The sequence below is a fragment of the Schistocerca gregaria genome, chromosome 5, assembly GCF_023897955.1.
Source record: "Schistocerca gregaria isolate iqSchGreg1 chromosome 5, iqSchGreg1.2, whole genome shotgun sequence".
NCBI lineage: Eukaryota > Metazoa > Arthropoda > Insecta > Orthoptera > Acrididae > Schistocerca > Schistocerca gregaria.
Window position 1 is genome coordinate 236,409,236 of NC_064924.1, and position 18,682 is coordinate 236,427,917.

Below are 18,682 nucleotides of genomic sequence, written 5' to 3' on the forward strand. Positions count from 1 at the left end.
ACAGAGTGACTGAATAGAAGATTTGGGACCAGTTACTGATTATATGTAAGGACAAAACATGTTAGAGTTTTGCTTCATTCATTCTTAATTTGTCAGCTAAGTTTTGACTTCTGTTGAATCTGTGCTGAGGCTCTCTTTTTTTACGTAGCACTTTTCTGAAACCTCTATTAAACCACATTAGGTCATTCCCATTCCTCAAGACCTTGCTTGGAGTGTATTAGTCCAAGGCGATTGAACTGTGCTTTTGAATTTTTTTCCATTTGTGCTCCACATCGCCATCCCCATTACTGAATATTTTATGCTTGCTACTCAGACACACTGCAATTTATGTCCTGTCACTGTTGCTAAGCAAAACTTTTTTCCTACCTTTCATAATATTCCTTGACATACCCGTAGTCATAGTCACTGTCACACCATATGATCACTTATACTTTCCTCTTTGTTAACTGATTTGATAAGTTCAGGTCTGATTGCTGCTAAGATGTGTAAGATGTTACCTTCTCAGACTGCTTCTCTAAATGCCTGATTGAAGTAATTTTCAGTCAAGACTTTCACAATAATGTCCCACGAGTCCCTGTCTCTGGCACCAGTTTTGATTGCATAACTCTCCTAATCTATACCTGGAAAGTTGAAGTCACTTCGTATTAGACTGGTGTGATCAGAAAAGTTACTAATGATATTCTGCAAGTTCTTTCTGAGGTGCTGTACCACTACAGCTCCTGATCAGGCAGTCTGTAAAAGCATTCAGGTACTGTTTTTGACCTACCTTTGATTCTTAATGCTTAACTTCATGCAGATTAATTTACATGTGAATCCATGAAAACCTCCCTAGATAATGTCAAATTCTTTACTGCTACAAATCTCTGCCACCAGTAATGACAAAAAATGCACTGCCACCACTGATGACTAACCTATCCTTATGGTAACTATTCAATGACAATTTATGAATTTGGTACTATTCACTTCTGGTTTCAACCAGCTTTCCATTCCTAATACTATCTGGGTATTATAACCTTCAGTAACCGATACTAATTCTGGGTTCTACCCTTATATGCTCCTACAGTTCACTAATATTGTATTAACCTTTTCTATATCCTATCTCGGAGGACAAGCATTCTCTGAGAACATTGCGGTTGATGTTTATTTGTTTTTGCAGGCAATTCATCTCTGATCATATGGGGGGATTCCTTTAAACTAAAAAAACTCCCATATGCATGCCACACATACTCTGCTATCTTAGTGGCACGCTTCCTGCCTGTATTGCATACTTGACTTATTAACGGAAACCCTACAATCCTCAACTGGATAGTGGAGGTCAAGAAATTCATCTAAGGCTAGTTGCCTTGACCAAATCAGCCATTTGCCACTTGCCGCAGAACCCAAGTGGCATGTGTCATTTGTGCTAACAACTTCAGAGTTTGAGTTTGCTTACTGGAAAAATGTTAGACAAGTCCACTGGCCGAAATCTGCTTCAAAACATAAATGCAATTTTTAGATACAGAAAGCATGTTATTTCTAAATTTTCACCTGACCATAGGACATAGTTAATTGTAGAATTAAACCACAAGAATACTTACCGAGAGAGGTGGCACAGTGGCTAGCACACTGGACTCGCTTTCGGGAGGACGACGGTTCAATCCCGCGTCCAGCCATTCTGATTTAGGTTTTCTGTGATTTCCGTAAATCGGTCCAGGTAAATGCCAGGATGGTTCCTTTGAAAGGGCACGGCCGAGTTCATTCCCTAATCCAATGAGACCGATGACCTCGCTCTCTGGTCTCCTTCCCCCAAACAACCCAACCCCCACAAGAATACTTGTTCTCTCTTTGATGACACACTAGATTCTATATGGTGTGAGATTTCATGCTATTTTCTCTTTGCTCCTTCCTTCCTGGCTGATATAATACTTATAGTCAAACTGCAAGGGATTAGCTAGGAGTCTTTTTATTATTTTCCTATCAAAATATTGCTGAGAAATCCTTATTCTACTGGGCAAAATATTAATTTATCTAAATGTAACTCCAGTTCTCAATGACGTTATTTATGTTTACTAAGTCAGTTCACATTTGGTGTGGACTGAATCAGTGATTATTAACATTGTGAAAAGGATAGGTTACTAGTCACCACAAAGGTGACACATTGAGTTTTCACCATGCCTCTTTGCAGCTGAACTTGTCGTCTTTACATGAGTAGCAATCTGTCCTTTTTATAATATTGTTGATATTCCAACCTGGACTGTCTATTGTTTGAATCAGTGATTAATCACATCTCCTGTTCCTTCAACAGTGTGTGTGAGGACTGAGTAAGGTGATGCTGTGGTTAGCACACTGAATTTGACTAGGGAGGATGGTGATTCAAATCCGTCTATGGCCAAACAGATTTAGCATTTCCAAAGGTTTCCCAAAAACTGGTATTGGTACTTGTAGGACACATCAGATTGCCTTCTTACCTTGTGTCCCATCTGTCATGACTTCATTAACTACAATACATTAAACCTTAATCTTCCTTCCTTCCTTCCTTATATTTGAGGATACTTTGCAGATTTAGAATCAGATCATGTGAAAACATGATAAATTACTGAAACTTGGGAATCAAGAACATCACAGACATTGAAGCAGATATGTGTTAGATAAGTTTACAGATGTATGACATTTTTCATGATTCAGAGAGTGCAATTGCAATTTCATGTAGATAATCAGAAGTTGTATTTATAATAATGTTATTTGCCCATTGCATTTCCATCTAGAGTTACTGTGTAGTATTGAATTGCAATAACTTGCCATTTGGCAGGTATTTGTTTATTAAGCTGTTTAGACAAAGAAAAATTAAAGCTGTGTAGGTAAAGAAAAAAAATATAACCTTCCTTATTTTTTTTATGTTTCATTTTTAGAATACTGTACTATTACCACACTATTTTGGTACATTTTTTACGTGAAATGAGTATTGACGAAATACACTGAATAACAACAACAACAATAAATAATAATAATAATAATAATAATAATAATAATAATGTTAATCAATACTGAGAGGACAACAAAGAATGTGAAACAAAACTGAGCAGGTGTGGGAGATATCAGAGGATTAAATAAGATTAGTGATATCATACGTCAGCTATTTTGTTTTGTAGTGGATCAGTTTCCAGATAAAGACACACACACACACACATGCAGTCTTGTACAAAGTCACAAGGTAACATACAGTAAGTAATTTCTAAAGGACCTTCAGCTTACGGTAAGACACCGTTTAGAAGTAGATGGCAATAAAATATCTCTCAAACACACTGTCTTGTAGGATTATAATATTATGATGCAATATATTCTTCAACGTGGTAATAAAAAGACAAGGTATGTGAAAGCAATTGTTGTTTCCCTCCATGACTTAATCATACAATACTTTGATCTGTGGTGTAGGAAGTGCTGTCTTCCAAGCACTTCATGGTGGTTTGCAGAGAAAAAATGTAGAGTCAGTTACTTAGTTAAACAGATGTAGGAACAATACAATTTTATAATTATTCTGCCTCTTTTTTTACAGACATGGATCCAGATTCTCTCCGTGCTGAGATTGAAGAACTGAAGAAACAACTCCATCAGAAAGAGAAACAGTTAAATTTACTTGAGCAGAATGTGGTAAATTACATATTTTAATCTTTTATTTCTGTCATTTGAATGTGTGCACCTCTCTCTCTCTCTCTCTCTCTCTGTCTCTCTCTCTCTCTCTCTCTCTCTGTGTGTGTGTGTGTGTGTGTGTGTGTGTGTGTGTGTGTTCATTCATTTTTAATGTGAGTTATGGCAATCTATCTTTTCCCTACTTTAATAAATTCTTTATTTTTATTGCCACTATTGCTGCCAGTGCGTTGTATTTTTACTAATTTCCAACCCTGTAACGACTTAATTGAAAAACATGTGGGCACAATTTCAAGCAGATACAGAATGATGCATGCGTATGGTACTTGTTGTTGCTGTGGTCTTGAGTCTGAAGACAGGTTTGATGCAGCTTTCCACTATATCCCGTCTATCCTCTGCAGGCTTCTTCTCTGACATAGCTACTGCAGCTTACATTTTTGTGAACATGCCCATTGTAGTCAAGTGGTATAATTTTACTTCCTGCCACCATCGCCACTCCCCACCATTACAGCATTAATTATTTTCTAGTACATCAGGATGTCTCCTATGAATTGATCCTTTATTTTAGTCACGTTGTGTAACAAATTTCTTTTCTCGTAACAAATTTCTTTTCTCATAATTCAGTTCATTACCTCTTCATTAATTATCCAGTCTGTCCATCTTTGGCATTCTTATGTAGCACTAAATTTCAAAAACTTCTGTTCCCTTCTCATCTGTACTATTTATCATACACACTTCACTCCCCTACTGGCTACACTCCAGGTACGCACTCCCAGAAAAGAATTTCTGACATTTTTAAAAAGAATACCTTTCTTACTATTACTAGTCTGCATTTTGTATCCAATCTGTTTTAGCATTGTCAGTTAATTTTCTACTTTTAGTGTGTGTTTTTCTAATCTGAATCCTCCAGCATTACACGATTTAATTCAGCTATGCTCCATTAATGTTGTTTTACTTTTGTTTATTTGCATGTGATAACATCTTATGAGGACACTACCCCTTACATTCATTCAATATTCCAAGTCCATTGTTGTCCTTTGCAAAACTGTAATACCAACAGCAAATCTTCAAGTTCTTATTTCTTTTCACTGAGCTGAAATATCTTTTGTAATTTTGTGTTTGATTACCTTCACTGCTCAGATTGAACAACATAAGGGATATATTATAACTCTACTTCATTCTCTTCTTGACTATTTCCTCCCATTCTGCCCCCCCCCCCCCCCCCCCACCCCACCCCAATCTCTAACAACTTTCTATGCAAAGTTATAGATAGCCTTTCACTCCCTGTATCTTATCCCCACTGCCCTTAGAATTCCAGTCACCATTGTCAAAAGCTTCCCTAAATCTACACATGCTACAAACATAGGATTGCCTTTTCTCATTCTATCCTTTGAGATGGGTCTTAGACTCAGTATTGCCTCATGTGTTCATTCATTTCTCTGGAACCCAATGTGATCTCCAAAGGTCAGCATCTACAAGCTTTTACAATTGTCTGTGTTGTTGTTGTTGTTGTTGTTGTTGTTGTCTTTGGTCTGAAGGCTGATTTTATGAAGGTTTTCATGCTGCTCTATCTTGTACAAACTTCTTCAGCTCTGAATAGCTATTGCAACCTACATCTGTGTGAACCTGATCATTGTATTCATCCCTTGGTCTCCCTCTACAGGTTTTACCCCTCCTCCTCCTGCCACACCCACAGCCACCCACCCACCCACACCACGCACACACGCGCACACACACACACACACACACACACACACACACACACACACTCACTCACTCACTCACTCACTCACTTGCTCTTACTTCCCACCATTACCAAACTGACAATTTCTTCATGCCTCAGGGTGTGTGTAATCAAATGATCCCTTCTTTTAATTAAGTTGTGCCATAAATTTCTCTTTTCCCCTAGTTTGATTCAGTACCTCCTGTTTTTTAAAACTGTTTAATCAATCAATAATAAAATAAATTTTCATTATGTCACTGATTGCATGTACAGTGTTGCTGTCCCACAGAAATGACCCACTCAAAGCATTAAACAAGTCAATTACATCAGATTACTGCCAACCTCTTATTTGAATGCTGTTTATCTTGTAGACAGCTGCCTCATTGTGTGATTGTACATTTTTTCCTCACCTGGCTCCCTGTGTATTTTATATTACTGGTGCCCACTGGGATGTATGACAGCACAACTTAGCACTGTGGTAGCTAAAGCAAAAATTAAGCAATAGGTACGAGCTCACAGCTGTAAAGCAACAACGGATGGTCCAAGGCATTGTTATTTGTAGATGGTGCACTTAAAGAATATTTCATCCATAAGGGACAGCATTATGAGAGCTGCAACTGTTGATAAATAGAGACATCTGTACTCTTCATCAACACCAGTGATGTAAATAAACAATTCTCCACCTGAAGATAATGGTGTGAACCATCAAAACACGTAGTGGCAAAATAAACAAGTGACCGATGCAGAAACTGTTTAATTTATATGGTGCACTTTATAAATTTGTGCACCCACTCAAGGGTTAATCTTCAGCATTCTCCTGTAGCACCACATTTCAACAGTTATATTCTCTCTGTAAGGCTAGAATCCATACAAATACCTTTTTTTTTTTTTTTAAGCCACTTTGCCATTTATATCCTCTCTGCTTCAGCCATCATCAGTTATTTTGTTATCCAGTTATCAGACCTCTTCTAATACTTTTAGCATCTCATGTCCTAAAGTAATTCCTTTCCACATCACCTGATTTAATGCATCTGCCCCTACTTTTACTTTTGATGGTCTTCATCTTATAAACTCTTCTCAAGACTATATCTGTGCGATTCACATGCTCTTCTCAGGCCTTTGTTGTCTGTGACAGAATTACAGTGTCATTGTCTAACATCAAAGCTTTATTTCTTCCCCTTGAACTTTAATTCCCTCTCTAAATTTCTCCTTGATTTCCTTTACTGCTTGCTCAAAATATATGCCGAATAATGTCAGTGATAAGCTATAACCCTGTCTCACTCATTTCTTAAGCACTATTTCCCTGTCATATCCTTTGATTCTTATAACTGTAGTCTAGTTTCTGTACATGTTGTATATAATCTTTTGCTTCCCTTATTTTACCCCCACTACCTTCATAAGCATCTCCCATGAAACATAGACCTTGACGTTGGTGGAGAGGTGTCCATGCCTCAGTGATACAGACTGTAGCTGCAACCACAACAGAGGGGTATGTGTTGAGAGGCCAAACAAATGTGTGGTTTCTGAAGAGGGGCAGCAGGCTTTGCAGTAGTTGCAGGAATAACAGTCTGGATGATTGACTGATCTGCCTTTGTAATATCAACCAAAATGACCTTTCTGTGCTGGTATTGGGAATGGCTGAAAGCAAGGGGAAACTACATGCAGCTCTTCTGCATTGTTAAATTATGATGGCATCATCTTACATAAAATATTCCAGAGATAAAATAGTCCCTCATTCAGATCTCAGGGCAGGGACTACTCAGGAAGACATCATCATCAGGAGAAACAAAAGTGGCGTTCTATGCATCAGAGCATGGAATGTCAAATACCTTAATTGTTCAGATGATTTAGAACATTGAAAAAGGGAAATGGATAGGTTAAAGTTAGTTACAGTGGGAATTACTGAAGTTCAGTGGCAGGAGGAGCATGACTTCAGGTCAGGTTCTACCATATCTTCCTTCGTCGTTTGCGTTGTCGTTGTTGCTATGAGGTACCGTTATAGGAAAGGTGCATCAATCTTAGAGCATGAGATATGGTAACCTTAAGTCATTGACAACACACAATAGTCAAGGTAGCACCTGATTCCAGAATAGCTGCAGCTATGAACTACCTCCTCTTGACCAGGTCCCCAAAACTCAACTCGTAACGAGATCCCTTTGAAGCAAATTGTCATAAAGATCGTCTATAAAGGCTTCGTACAACGATAATAAATGTTACAGTTTATGGAATAATAACAGGTATGACCAAACTGTCTTGTTGCTTCTGTTTTATGTAATGTAACTTTGTTCACAGTTTTATTTTGCATTCACCACTCATTCACACTCTGATGTAGAGTATATGCAAGTGTCTGAACCCTAACTCCCAAGTTCCATTGAAACCCTTTGATGAACAGTTTTGGTTGCTTGACACCAACAGTCAATGATAATGATACAGTATTTTGTAATTGTCTCATCTAGTTTAGCTACTGCCCTCCACAAATGTTGGTTAGGCGTAAGACAATTACACACTTTTCTCTCTGGTCCGCTATTATTAAGAGTTCGCATAAAAGTTAACGTTTTTCTCCTTTTCATAAATTGGAGCCAGCTCTCCACAATATAATTTAAAAAAATGGTCTCAATATCGCGTCCATCGTGAGATGCGTATAGATTTATCCTGGAATTGACCGCCCTGTACTTGTACTCAATTTAATGACCACACTTCGCTCTCTGCAATTTCGTGTAACTAAATGTCCTTTTGTTTCTCTGATCATATACCGTAGTTATTTAAAACTCGCCCCAATATTTTTTTTCACAACGTACAGTTAGCACTTCTTTACTTGTTTATTCCTAAGAGTAAATGAATAAATGACGCCGTATCATCGGCTTCGTCGATATAAAGCAAAACACCTCAATATGCCCAATTTTACCTCTTCTTGTAGGATTGGCTACCTTACTCATTAATTTACTACATATTATTTCCAACAACACTAAACAGGTATCGCCGTTATATTTTAATTGTATTCAAAAGCATGTTATTATTATTATTATGACTGACCAAATCGTATAAATCACACGGCGTGTGTTTTTAACGATAGCTTTACACTCGTCCAGCCTTTATTCATGCAATATTATATATAAATATACAGACAGAACCAAAAGATCGATCTCTTTACTGTAACCAATAGAGGCAAATACGCTATTCAAGTTCTGTTACATCTATCTTGACTCGTATTGTTACAAGGTGAACACGAGGTTATAAATACAAAATCAAACGGGGGAAATGCAGGAGGGGGTTAATAATAAATAAAAAAAATAGGAATGTGAGTAAACTACTATGAACAGCATACAGAATGCATTATTGTAGGCCTAGCTAAAATAGACACTAGCCCACACCCCCCCTACAGTAGTACATGTTTATATGCTAAGTAGCTCTGTGGATGAGGAGGAGATTGAGGAAATGTGTGATGGAACAAAAGAAATTATTCAGATAGTTACAGCAGGTGAAAATTTAATAGTAATGGGGGACTGGAATTCAATAGTAGGAAAAAGAAGAGAAGGAAAAGTAGTAGGTGAATATGGAGTTGGGGAAAGGAATGAAAGAGGAAGCCACCTTGTAGAATTTTGCACAGATCCTAATTTAATCATAGCAAACACTTGGTTTAAGAATCTTGAAAGAAGGTTGTGTACATGGAAGAGACCTGGAGACACCAGAAGGTTTCAGATTGATTATATAATAAAGGTAAAACAGAGGTTTTGGAACAAGGCTCTAAATTGTAAGACATTTCCAGGAGCAGATGTCCAGGAGCAGATGTGGATTCTGCTCACAATTTATTGGTTATACACTGCAGATTAAAACTAAAGAAACTGCTAAAAGGCAGGAATTCAAGGGAATTGGACCTGGATAAACTGAAAGAGCCAGAGGTTGTAGAGAGTTTCAGAGGGAGTGCCAGGAAATGATTCACAAGAACAGGGGAATGGAATACAATAGAAGAAGAATTGGTAGCTTTGAGAGATGAAATACTGAAGGCAGTAGAGAATCAAGCATGTAAAAAGACGAGGACTTGTAGAAATCGTTGGGTAACACAAGTGATATTGAATTTAATTGCTGAAAGGAAAAAATATAGAAATTGCAATAAATGATGCGGTCAAAATGGGGAATACAAACGTCTAAAACATGAGGTCAACAGGATGTGAAAAACAGCTAAACAGAAATGGCTAGAGTACAAATGTAAGGATTTAGAAGCGTATATCATTAGAGGTAAGGTATATGCTGTCTACAGGAAAATTAAAGACCAGGAGAAAAGAGAACCAACTATATGAATATCAAGAGCTCAGATGGAAAACCAGTCCTAAGCAAAGAAAGAAAAACAGAAAGGTGGAAGGAGTATATAGAGGAACTGTACAAAGGAGATGTACTTGAGGGCAGTATTTTGGAAATGGAAAAGGATTTAGTTGAAGATGAGAAGGGAGATCTGATATTGTGTGAAAAATTTGACAAAGCACTGAAAGACTAAAATCGAAACAAGGTCGTAGGGGTAGACAACATTCCATTAGAGCTAATGATAGCCTTGGTAGAGCCAGCCGTGACAAGAACTCTTCCATCCGGTGAGCAAGATGTATGAGACAGGCAAAATACCCTCAGACTTCAAGAAGAATATAATAATTCCAATTTCAAAGAAAGCAGGTGCTTGGCAGGTGTGAAGATTACTGAAATATCAGTTTAATAAGTCATGGTTGCAAATTAATAACACGAATCCTTTACAGAAGAATAAAAAAACTGGTAGAAGCCAACCTCAGGGAAGATCAGTTTGGATTCCAGAGAAATGTAGGAACACGCAAGACAATACTGATTCAACAACTTCTCATGGAAAATAGGCAAAGGAAAGGAAAATCAAAATGTGGCAGGGGTAAAATACAAGGAGCGAAAGGCTATTTAAATTCATACAGAAACCAGAAGGCAGTTATAAGAGTCAAGGGGCATAAAAGGGAAGCAGTCATTGAGAAGCGAGTGAGACAAGGTTGTTATTCAATCTGTATATTGAGTAAGCAGTAAAGGAAACAAAAGAAAAATTTTGAGTACAAATTAAAGTCCAAGGAGAAGAAATAAAAACTTTGGGGTTTGCCAATGACATTGTAATTCTGTCAGAGACAGCAAAGGACTTGGAGGAGCAGTTGAACAGAATAGACAGTGTCTTGAAAGGAGGATATAAGATGAACATCAACAAAAGCAAAATGAAGATAATGGAATGTAGTTGAATTAAATTAGGTGATGCTGAGGGAATCAGCTAAGGAAATGAGACACTTAAAGTAGAAGATAAGTTTTGCTATTTGGAAAGCAAATTAACTGATGATTGAAGTAGGAAGGATATAAAATGTAGACTGGCAATGACAAGGAAAGCATTTCTGAAGAAGAGAATTTTGTGAACATCAAGTGCAATAGACTTATGTGTCAGGAAGTTCTTTCTGAAAGTATTTATATGGAGTGTAGCCATGTATGGAAGTGAAACATGGACAATAAACAGTGTAGGCAAGAAATGTGGTGATACAGAAGAATTCTGAAGATTGGTTAGGTAAATCATGTAACTAAATAGGAGGTATTGAATAGAATTTGTGAGAAAAAAAATTGTGGTGCAAACTCACTAGAACAAGAAATCTGGTGATAGGATGCAGACTGAGACATCAAAGGATCACCAATTTAGTAATGGAGGGAAGCGTTGGTGGGAGGGGGGGGGGGGGGTTAAAAATCATAGAGGGAGACCAAAAGAGAATACAGGAAGGATGTAGGCATCAGTACTTATTTGGAGATAAAGAGCCTTACACAGGATAGAGTAGCATGGAGAGCTGCATCAAACCAGCCTTTGAACTGAAGACCATAACAGTCACCACCTTCAGAATTTCAAAGACTGTATTCAATTTAACATTGTCTAAAGCTTTCCCAAAATCTACAAATGGGACAAACAGAGGTTTGCCTTTCTTCATCATATGTTTTAGGATGAATCATCGGGTCAGTACTGCCTCATATTCCTACATTACACCAGAATGCAAACAGTCTTCCTCAATACCAACTGCTGCCTTCTTCTGTAAATAGTGCATGCCAGTATTTTGCAACAAAACTTATTTAATTGGTGATTCTGTAGTATTCACTCCTTTCAGAACGTCCCTTCTTTGGAATTAGCATTATTAGGTTCTTCCTGGAGTCTGCGGGTATTTCACCTCTCTCATATATTTCACTTACCAGAGGAATAGTTTTGTCATGACTGGTTGTCCCAAGGACCTCACTGATTGTGAGGGGCCTTGTTTCATCTTAGGTCTCTCTGTTCTCTGCCATATTTTTCTTGCAGTGTAATGTCTCATTCACATTGCCCCCTCTGGCATTTTTTTTAGAACTGGAATTATTACAGTCTTCTTGAACACTTTCTCATATTTATTGCATACCACATGAAGTAGTTTCATCGTGGTTGATTCTCCAAGAAACTCAGTAATTCTAAGGGAATGTCATCTACCCGTGTACCTTGTTTCCACTTAGAACTTTCAGTGCTCTATCACATTATTCTTGCAGTATCATACGTTCCATATTATCTTCACATACTTCCTCTTGTATTTTGATAATATTGTCTTTAAGTGTTTTTTTCCAACTCTCAGCTTTCCCTTCTTTGCTTCTGTGCTCTTGATATTCATACAGGTGCTTCTCTTTTCTCCAAACATTTCTTTAATTTGTGTACAAGCAGCATCTATCTTTTCCATTCGTTCTTTTACAGCTTTAAATTCCTCCATTAGACATTCCAGCTTTGCCATTTTGCACTTCCTATCGTCCATTTCGATCAAAAAAACAAGAAGTTCCCTCTGTTTATTTATTGCATAGTGTCTTTGTAGGTGTTCACTTACCTGAGCTTCAAAGGTAGCTCGACTCCTTCATTTTTCACAGTCATTGTATCCATATCAGTGTTAAATAGACTGTAATAGCTAAGAAGCAGGTATGATCAGTAAAGTGAAAAAGACAACACTTCTCATAAAATGAAGTTTTTGAGTAGTAGATAAACACATGTGGACAAGCTCAGCTATCAGAACACACACACACACACACAGAGAGAGAGAGAGAGAGAGAGAGAGAGAGAGAGAGAGAGAGAGAGAGAGAGAGAGAGACTGACATGTAACTGTTTCTAATTATTAATAACCAGATTTATTCACTGTCTCAGCTTTTAAGTGCCATTTATCTTCTGTTTTCTTTGTTTTATTAATTAGTTGATGGAACTTTTGTTTGTTCTAGCAACTGGAAGAGATGGTGAAGAATTTTGAGGGGACAAAACTGAATAATGAAGAAATTGGAAGGTTTAGCAGACAAATAATAGTTCCTGGCATTGGAGTTAAAGGTAAATTATGAACAACAGGTGTGTGTGTGGGGGGGGGGGGGGGGCATCTGCATGCATGTGTGTAAGTGTATGGCGAGGGGTTGGGGGAGCATGTGATTGTGTGTATGTTTATCACAACTTTCCACTTAATTATAACGAAAAATTTTATTTATCTTTCACTGATAAAATGTTAGGATATTTATGTTCTAAGCAAGTTCTTGTACAATGTAAATGCTGTAGATTAAAGGAGACCACACACTGAAAAGTAGAAGTGTTAAGTTGTCAATAGGTGCACACAAAAGGAAAAAACTTGCTAGCTTTTGGAGTTATCCTGTGATGAGGTAGAGTAAAATACACAAACACTCACTGTACCCCTACAAGATGCCAGGTAGACTGACAGTCCTGATGATATTTTGTGGCAGATGGACTGATTGTGGTGGGGGTAGTGTCAAGTGGGGTGAATGGACCGAGGCAGTAGAGGGACTGGGAGTGAGTGGCTAGCAGCTCTGAGCGACTTGGCGAGCCTGCTGGCTAGGAATGCAGGAGGGAGGAGTGACAGGTATATGGGCTGGTGGGATTCTAGCAGGTGGTGGAAAACAGCACACACTGAAGGTGACGTGGGGACATGAATTGGGCGGGTGTGATGGGATGGAGGAAGGAGAAACTGTTGAATGGAGAGTGTGGAGACAGTGGGTTCCATGAGACTGAGGCCAGGATGATTACGGGAGCGGAGGATATTCTGTAAGGATAACTCCCGTCTGCATAGTTCAGAGAAGCTGGTGGTGTATGGAGGGACTCAAATGGCTCAGGTTGTGAAGCAGCCATTGAAATTGAGCATGTCATGCCCAGCTGCATGTTGTGACATAAGGCGGACAACATTATTCCTGACAACAGTTTGGCAGTTTCCCTTGATCCTGGTGGGTGGAAAACTGCATGGGGGTGATACCACCATAAAAAGCTATGCAGAGTTTGCAACAGAATTGGTATATGACATGGCTGTTGTCACAGGTGTTCCGGCCTCTGATGAGATAGGATAAGTCTGTAACAGGACAGGAGTAGAAGGTAGGTGGGTGGATTGGGCACCTTGATCTGCCACAGGGATTTCAACCCTGCAGTAAGTGGTTTGGGGTGGTAGTGACATAGGTGTGAACTGGGATGTTGTATAGGTTGGGTTGGGGGTGGAACCTCACTTTAGGAGGGTTGGGAAGGATTTAGGGTAAGATGCATTTTGGGTAAGATGCATTTCAGGGCAGGATGAGAGATAAAGCTCTGGTGAACGATATAGGTCAGTTGTTCCAGTCTGGGATGATATTGGATGATGGAGGAAGCACTGCTTTGGAGCTGATTCTTGGGAGTGGTGGGAGGATTGGGGGAAATCTGTTTTTGGGCCACATGTGCGAGGGGGGGGGGGGGTCATTGGGGCTTGTTATTGCCTGTCTGTGAAGCCTTCAACATACAGGGAAACTGAGTTCTCGGGTTGTAGTATGTAAGGGATGTCAGCTGTTGAAATGCAGGTACTGTTGGTGATTAATGGTTTTAATGTTGACAGAGGTGTGGATGGAGCCATCAAAGAGGTGGTCAACTACCAGATATGTGGCACGTTGGGTAGAGCAGGACCAGGTGAAACAGATGGGAGAAAAGATGTTGAGGTTGTGAAGGAATTTGGATAGGGTATTATGGCCCTGCATCCAGATCATGAAGATATCATCAGTAAATCTGAACAAGACTGGGGTCTGGGAGTTTGGGGGCTAGGAAGGCTTCTTCTACGTGACCAAATAAACAGATTGGCACAGAAGGGTGCCGTGCTAAAGGAAAACTAGCGATGGGTCAGGATATAGTTGGTAAGGTGTACAAGAAGTGAAGTGATGGGCTTAGAGTTTAAAGAACATTGGAAGAGGTTGTCATTGTACATAATCGAGAGGTCAATTTGTACACAAAATCGTGCACTGGCACAATCACCAATCATGGTTGGCTATAGAGGCAGCATGGCTCAGTATCTCTGCAGGAGATGCAGGAGACTTCCTACAACTTTTGAGTCCATGCCACATGGAGTTGTTGCACTATGCCAGGCGTAAGGAGGTCCAATACAATATTAGGAGGTATCCCATGACTTTTGTGTTACGTCAGTGCATGTGAAGTATCTAGAAAGGGTGGAAGGAGGAAAAAAAATTCTTTTTTCTTGGCGATAAACTTTGTTTTTTTGTAACCACTTACAGTAAATTGTATATGTTAATGTTAACTAATAAAGTATATCTTTGAATTCATAACGAAAAGTTGAGCATTCACCGAAATTTATTCTTTGGATTAGTTTCTTCTGTCTGTATGAGTCATTGGTGAAATATGTTGAGCGAATCAACCATATTAACACTCTGTAATAATAACTCCAACTTTGAGGGATAAGTATGAGTGTGTTTATAAACTCAATTAGTTGTTTAACTAATTCTTTATCAGTCTGATACAAGAAAAGGATTGATAGTGTACAGGAGTTGCAGCACAGTGAGGTGAGAAAGCACCTCAAATTGCCAAATTCTGGGGACGCAGGATAGACACATGATTCATTTTGATGGATCATGATTAATTTACAGAGACTGGAAGACCACAAAATGAAGAGGTAAGATGTTGATCTTAACTAGTTTCAGCAAAGTCAGTACCTACAATTACTCTGAAAGGACAATACATTTAGCTATTAGAATTGCATGTAAATCATTGTTAAAAATAAAAGGGAAAAATCCATTATTTTTTCAGTTTCCATAAGGGTTACCTGAAACACTTAATTGATTGCAACTTGAACACTATATCTTGCTATGGGGGCTGTCAGTTCTGGTGCACTATGTATGTTGTGTGAAGACTCATGAGAGTTGTAGCATTATCTAATAGTGTGGTCTTGCAAAAATTTTCTTTTACTCTTTAAGGGGTGGACCCTAATAATAATGTTTACTGATGTAGCATCAAGAAGTGTAGAGCCATGGAGAGTTTGTAAATATTTACTATAGTCTTAGCATACTTTGTCCTGTGTGCAGGGAAGTACCATCTTTCCTTATTACAGGGAAGTACCAATTTTTTGGTTGGAATTTAGCAAGTATAACTCCTTACCAACTTCATCCTTGTGCACAACTATTTTTCTTTTGAACTGAAGGTTTACAAAAAAAAGTGAAGGTTTGCAAAAAAATTTGCAGCACAGCCATGGGCACCTGCTTGGCACCCTCCTGTGGTAACCTCTTTTTCGGGCCATCTAGAGGAAACGTGCCTATCATTTCAAAACTCCCAAGCCCTAATATAATTTAGGTTCATTGAAGGACTCCGAACCAAGACATGCTCTCCACATTTCTTCACAACAACAACAACAACATCAACGCCTTTTCTCACACCCACTTCACCTTGCCCCCCCTCTAATAAATGCACCACCTTCCTGGACATTGACCTCCACCTCTCTGATGGCTCCATCTACACCTCCAGCCACATTAAACCCACTAATCACCAACAGTACCTTGCATTTTGACAGCTGCTATCCCTTACACACCAAAAAATCCCTCCCGTACAGCCTAGCTGCTTGGGTGGATGACATATCTGCAATGACAAGAACTCCCTTACTCAGTATGCTGAAAGCCTCACAAAGGCCTTCACAGACAGCCAATCCCCCTCCCCCAAACCTAGCCCAAAGACAGATTTCCTGTGCCATATCTTGGCTCACAGCTAATCCTCCCTCGACCCCCAACAATCAGCGACAAAAGAGTGCTCCCCTCGTCAACCATTATCACCCCTGACTGGAACAACTGGACCATATCTTTCACCAGAGTATTGATTATCTGTCATCCTGCCCTGAAATGAGGATCATACCCAAGAACTTTCCCATCCCTCCTAATGTGGGATTTCATCACCTACCCAACCTTCTCAACATCATAGTCCAACCCTACACTTCTACCACTCCCAGTCCCTTGTCTAAGGGCATAATCTCTGTTGCAAGACCTGCCCAATCCACCCACCTAGCACCTCCTACTCCTGTCCTGTCACAGGCTTATCCTACTCCATCAGAGGCCGGACCACGTGGGAAAGTAGCCATGTCACATACCAACTGTGCTGCAACCTGTGCACACCTTTTTATGTTGGTATCACTACCAAGCAGCTTTCCACCAGGATAAATGACCACTGCTAAACTGTTGTCAAGAACAAAGCTAACCCTGGTGACACAGCACATAGCTTAGCATAACATGCTCGGTTTCAGTGGCTGCTTCACAACTCAAGCCATCTGGATTCACCCCTCCACCACCATCTTTTCTGAACTGTACAGATGAGAGTTATCCTTGCAACACATCGTCCACTCCTGTAATTATCCTGGTCCCAGTCTCAGGTAAACCACTGCCCATTTTCTAATCTATGTTCCAAATCATCTTTGGTGTGTGCCGCCTCGCATTACCTGCTACAATAGTACCAGCTCATATACCTGCCACACCTTCCTCCCTCATTCCTAGCCACCAAACTGGCCGCCTCCCTCCAAGCCTGTAGCCACCCACCTGTAGACCCTCTCCCTGCCTCCCTCATTCCTCTCTCTCTCTCTCTCTCTCTCTCTCTCTCTCTCTCTACCCACCCCACACAACACTACTCCCACCTCAACCAGGCTTTCTGCCGCAAAATAGCAGTGGCAGGGGCAGTCTAGGTGGCATCATGCAGGGGCATAGGCATTTGTGTGTGTGTGTGTGTGTGTGTGTGTGTGTGTGTGTGTGTTTTACTCCAGCTCATCAAAGGAAAAATCCTAAAGTACCAAGCTTTCTTTCTTTTGAGTACTTAGTTGATTTTTTTTTCACATTTACATAAAAATATTTGCTTCATATTGACAAACACAAATATTTTAATGTGAAGATTGGTATGATTTCTTGTTTAGATAAATGTTATGTCCTTACTAACTACACAAAATATTTTGGCTAGAAGCTATTTGGACATTGGTTCAACTGAGGCAGAGCTGTGAAAACAGGTTTTGAATATACCCGAAAATAGAAGACTTCATTTGATGGACCATTCAAATATGAATTGTGGGACCATAGAACGATACCCCATCAGATTAAGTAAGAAAAACAAAGGAAGATCAGGACTACTAGAACCAAAGACGAATAGAAGACAGTCCCCAAAGAAAGACCTTCCCCTCCCCGACATGGGGCCCATCTGTGCGGAGTGGAAAGGGGGGGGGGGGGGGTGGAGTAATTCACTGGTGGGCCAGAGGATAGAGGTGTTCATCAATTGCTACAGGATGAACACCTCTATCTTCACTCCCACAGACCTCTTCTTAAATTCACTGGGTATGACTAAAATGAGAATAAGATTGTCTTATGTTGCTATAGTTAAGTTAAGTATGCTTACAAAGTTATTCAGATCCAGCCATATAATTGATCACAAAAATCTAAAAAGTACAAATTCCCTTTGCGCAAAACTTAAATCATTTTAATGTTACCAGCCTTTAGAGACCATTTCTAACCCTTATCAGATGCCACTTGTTAATAAGAAGATCTACAAAATACTATAAAAATTAATAAAGTATGTTCTAGTATCGTTAATCTAGGAACTCGTTAGAACATTGATGCAATCATCAATCCACACCAGGTCTCTTATGGTGGAACACTCACAGAGGACATTCTTTGTACTCCAGAATTGCCAGTATTAGTGTTACCATTTGTTTTGGGCTCTCCTGTAAGAGCTAAATTCCAGCCAGAAAATTGGTACTTCCCTGTAACAAGGAAAGATGGTACTTCCCTGCAGAGAGAACAAAGGGTGCTAAGGCCATGGTAAATATTGCAGACTCTTCATGAGTCTACACTCCTTTGTGGTACATAATTAGACAATATTTTTGGGGTCCACCCCTTAAAGGGTAAAGGAAAATGTTTACAAGACCACACTATTAGATAATGGTACAACTCTCACGAGTCTTCAGACAACATACACAGTACACCAGAATTGATGTCACCTGCTAGCAAGGTAAGTGTTCAAGCTGCAATCAGTTATATGATTTAGGTGTCCCT

At 39.4% G+C, this 18,682-nt stretch overlaps 1 protein-coding gene across 4 annotated transcripts in view; it reads left to right on the forward strand.

Annotated features, from left to right (window-relative positions):
- LOC126271886 (adenylyltransferase and sulfurtransferase MOCS3) overlaps positions 1–18,682 on the forward strand; it is a 168,935-nt gene that overhangs the window by 46,881 nt on the left and 103,372 nt on the right. For 3 of the 4 annotated variants that reach the window (XM_049974259.1, XM_049974257.1, XM_049974260.1), the window contains exons 2-3: positions 3,533–3,627; positions 12,593–12,695. In XM_049974259.1, the coding sequence (XP_049830216.1) occupies positions 3,535–3,627; positions 12,593–12,695 (196 nt within the window). In that variant the 5' untranslated portion in view covers positions 3,533–3,534. Of the gene's footprint in view, positions 1–3,178; positions 3,201–3,532; positions 3,628–12,592; positions 12,696–18,682 lie in introns of those variants that run through there. The other variant, XM_049974261.1, reaches the window with a different exon arrangement.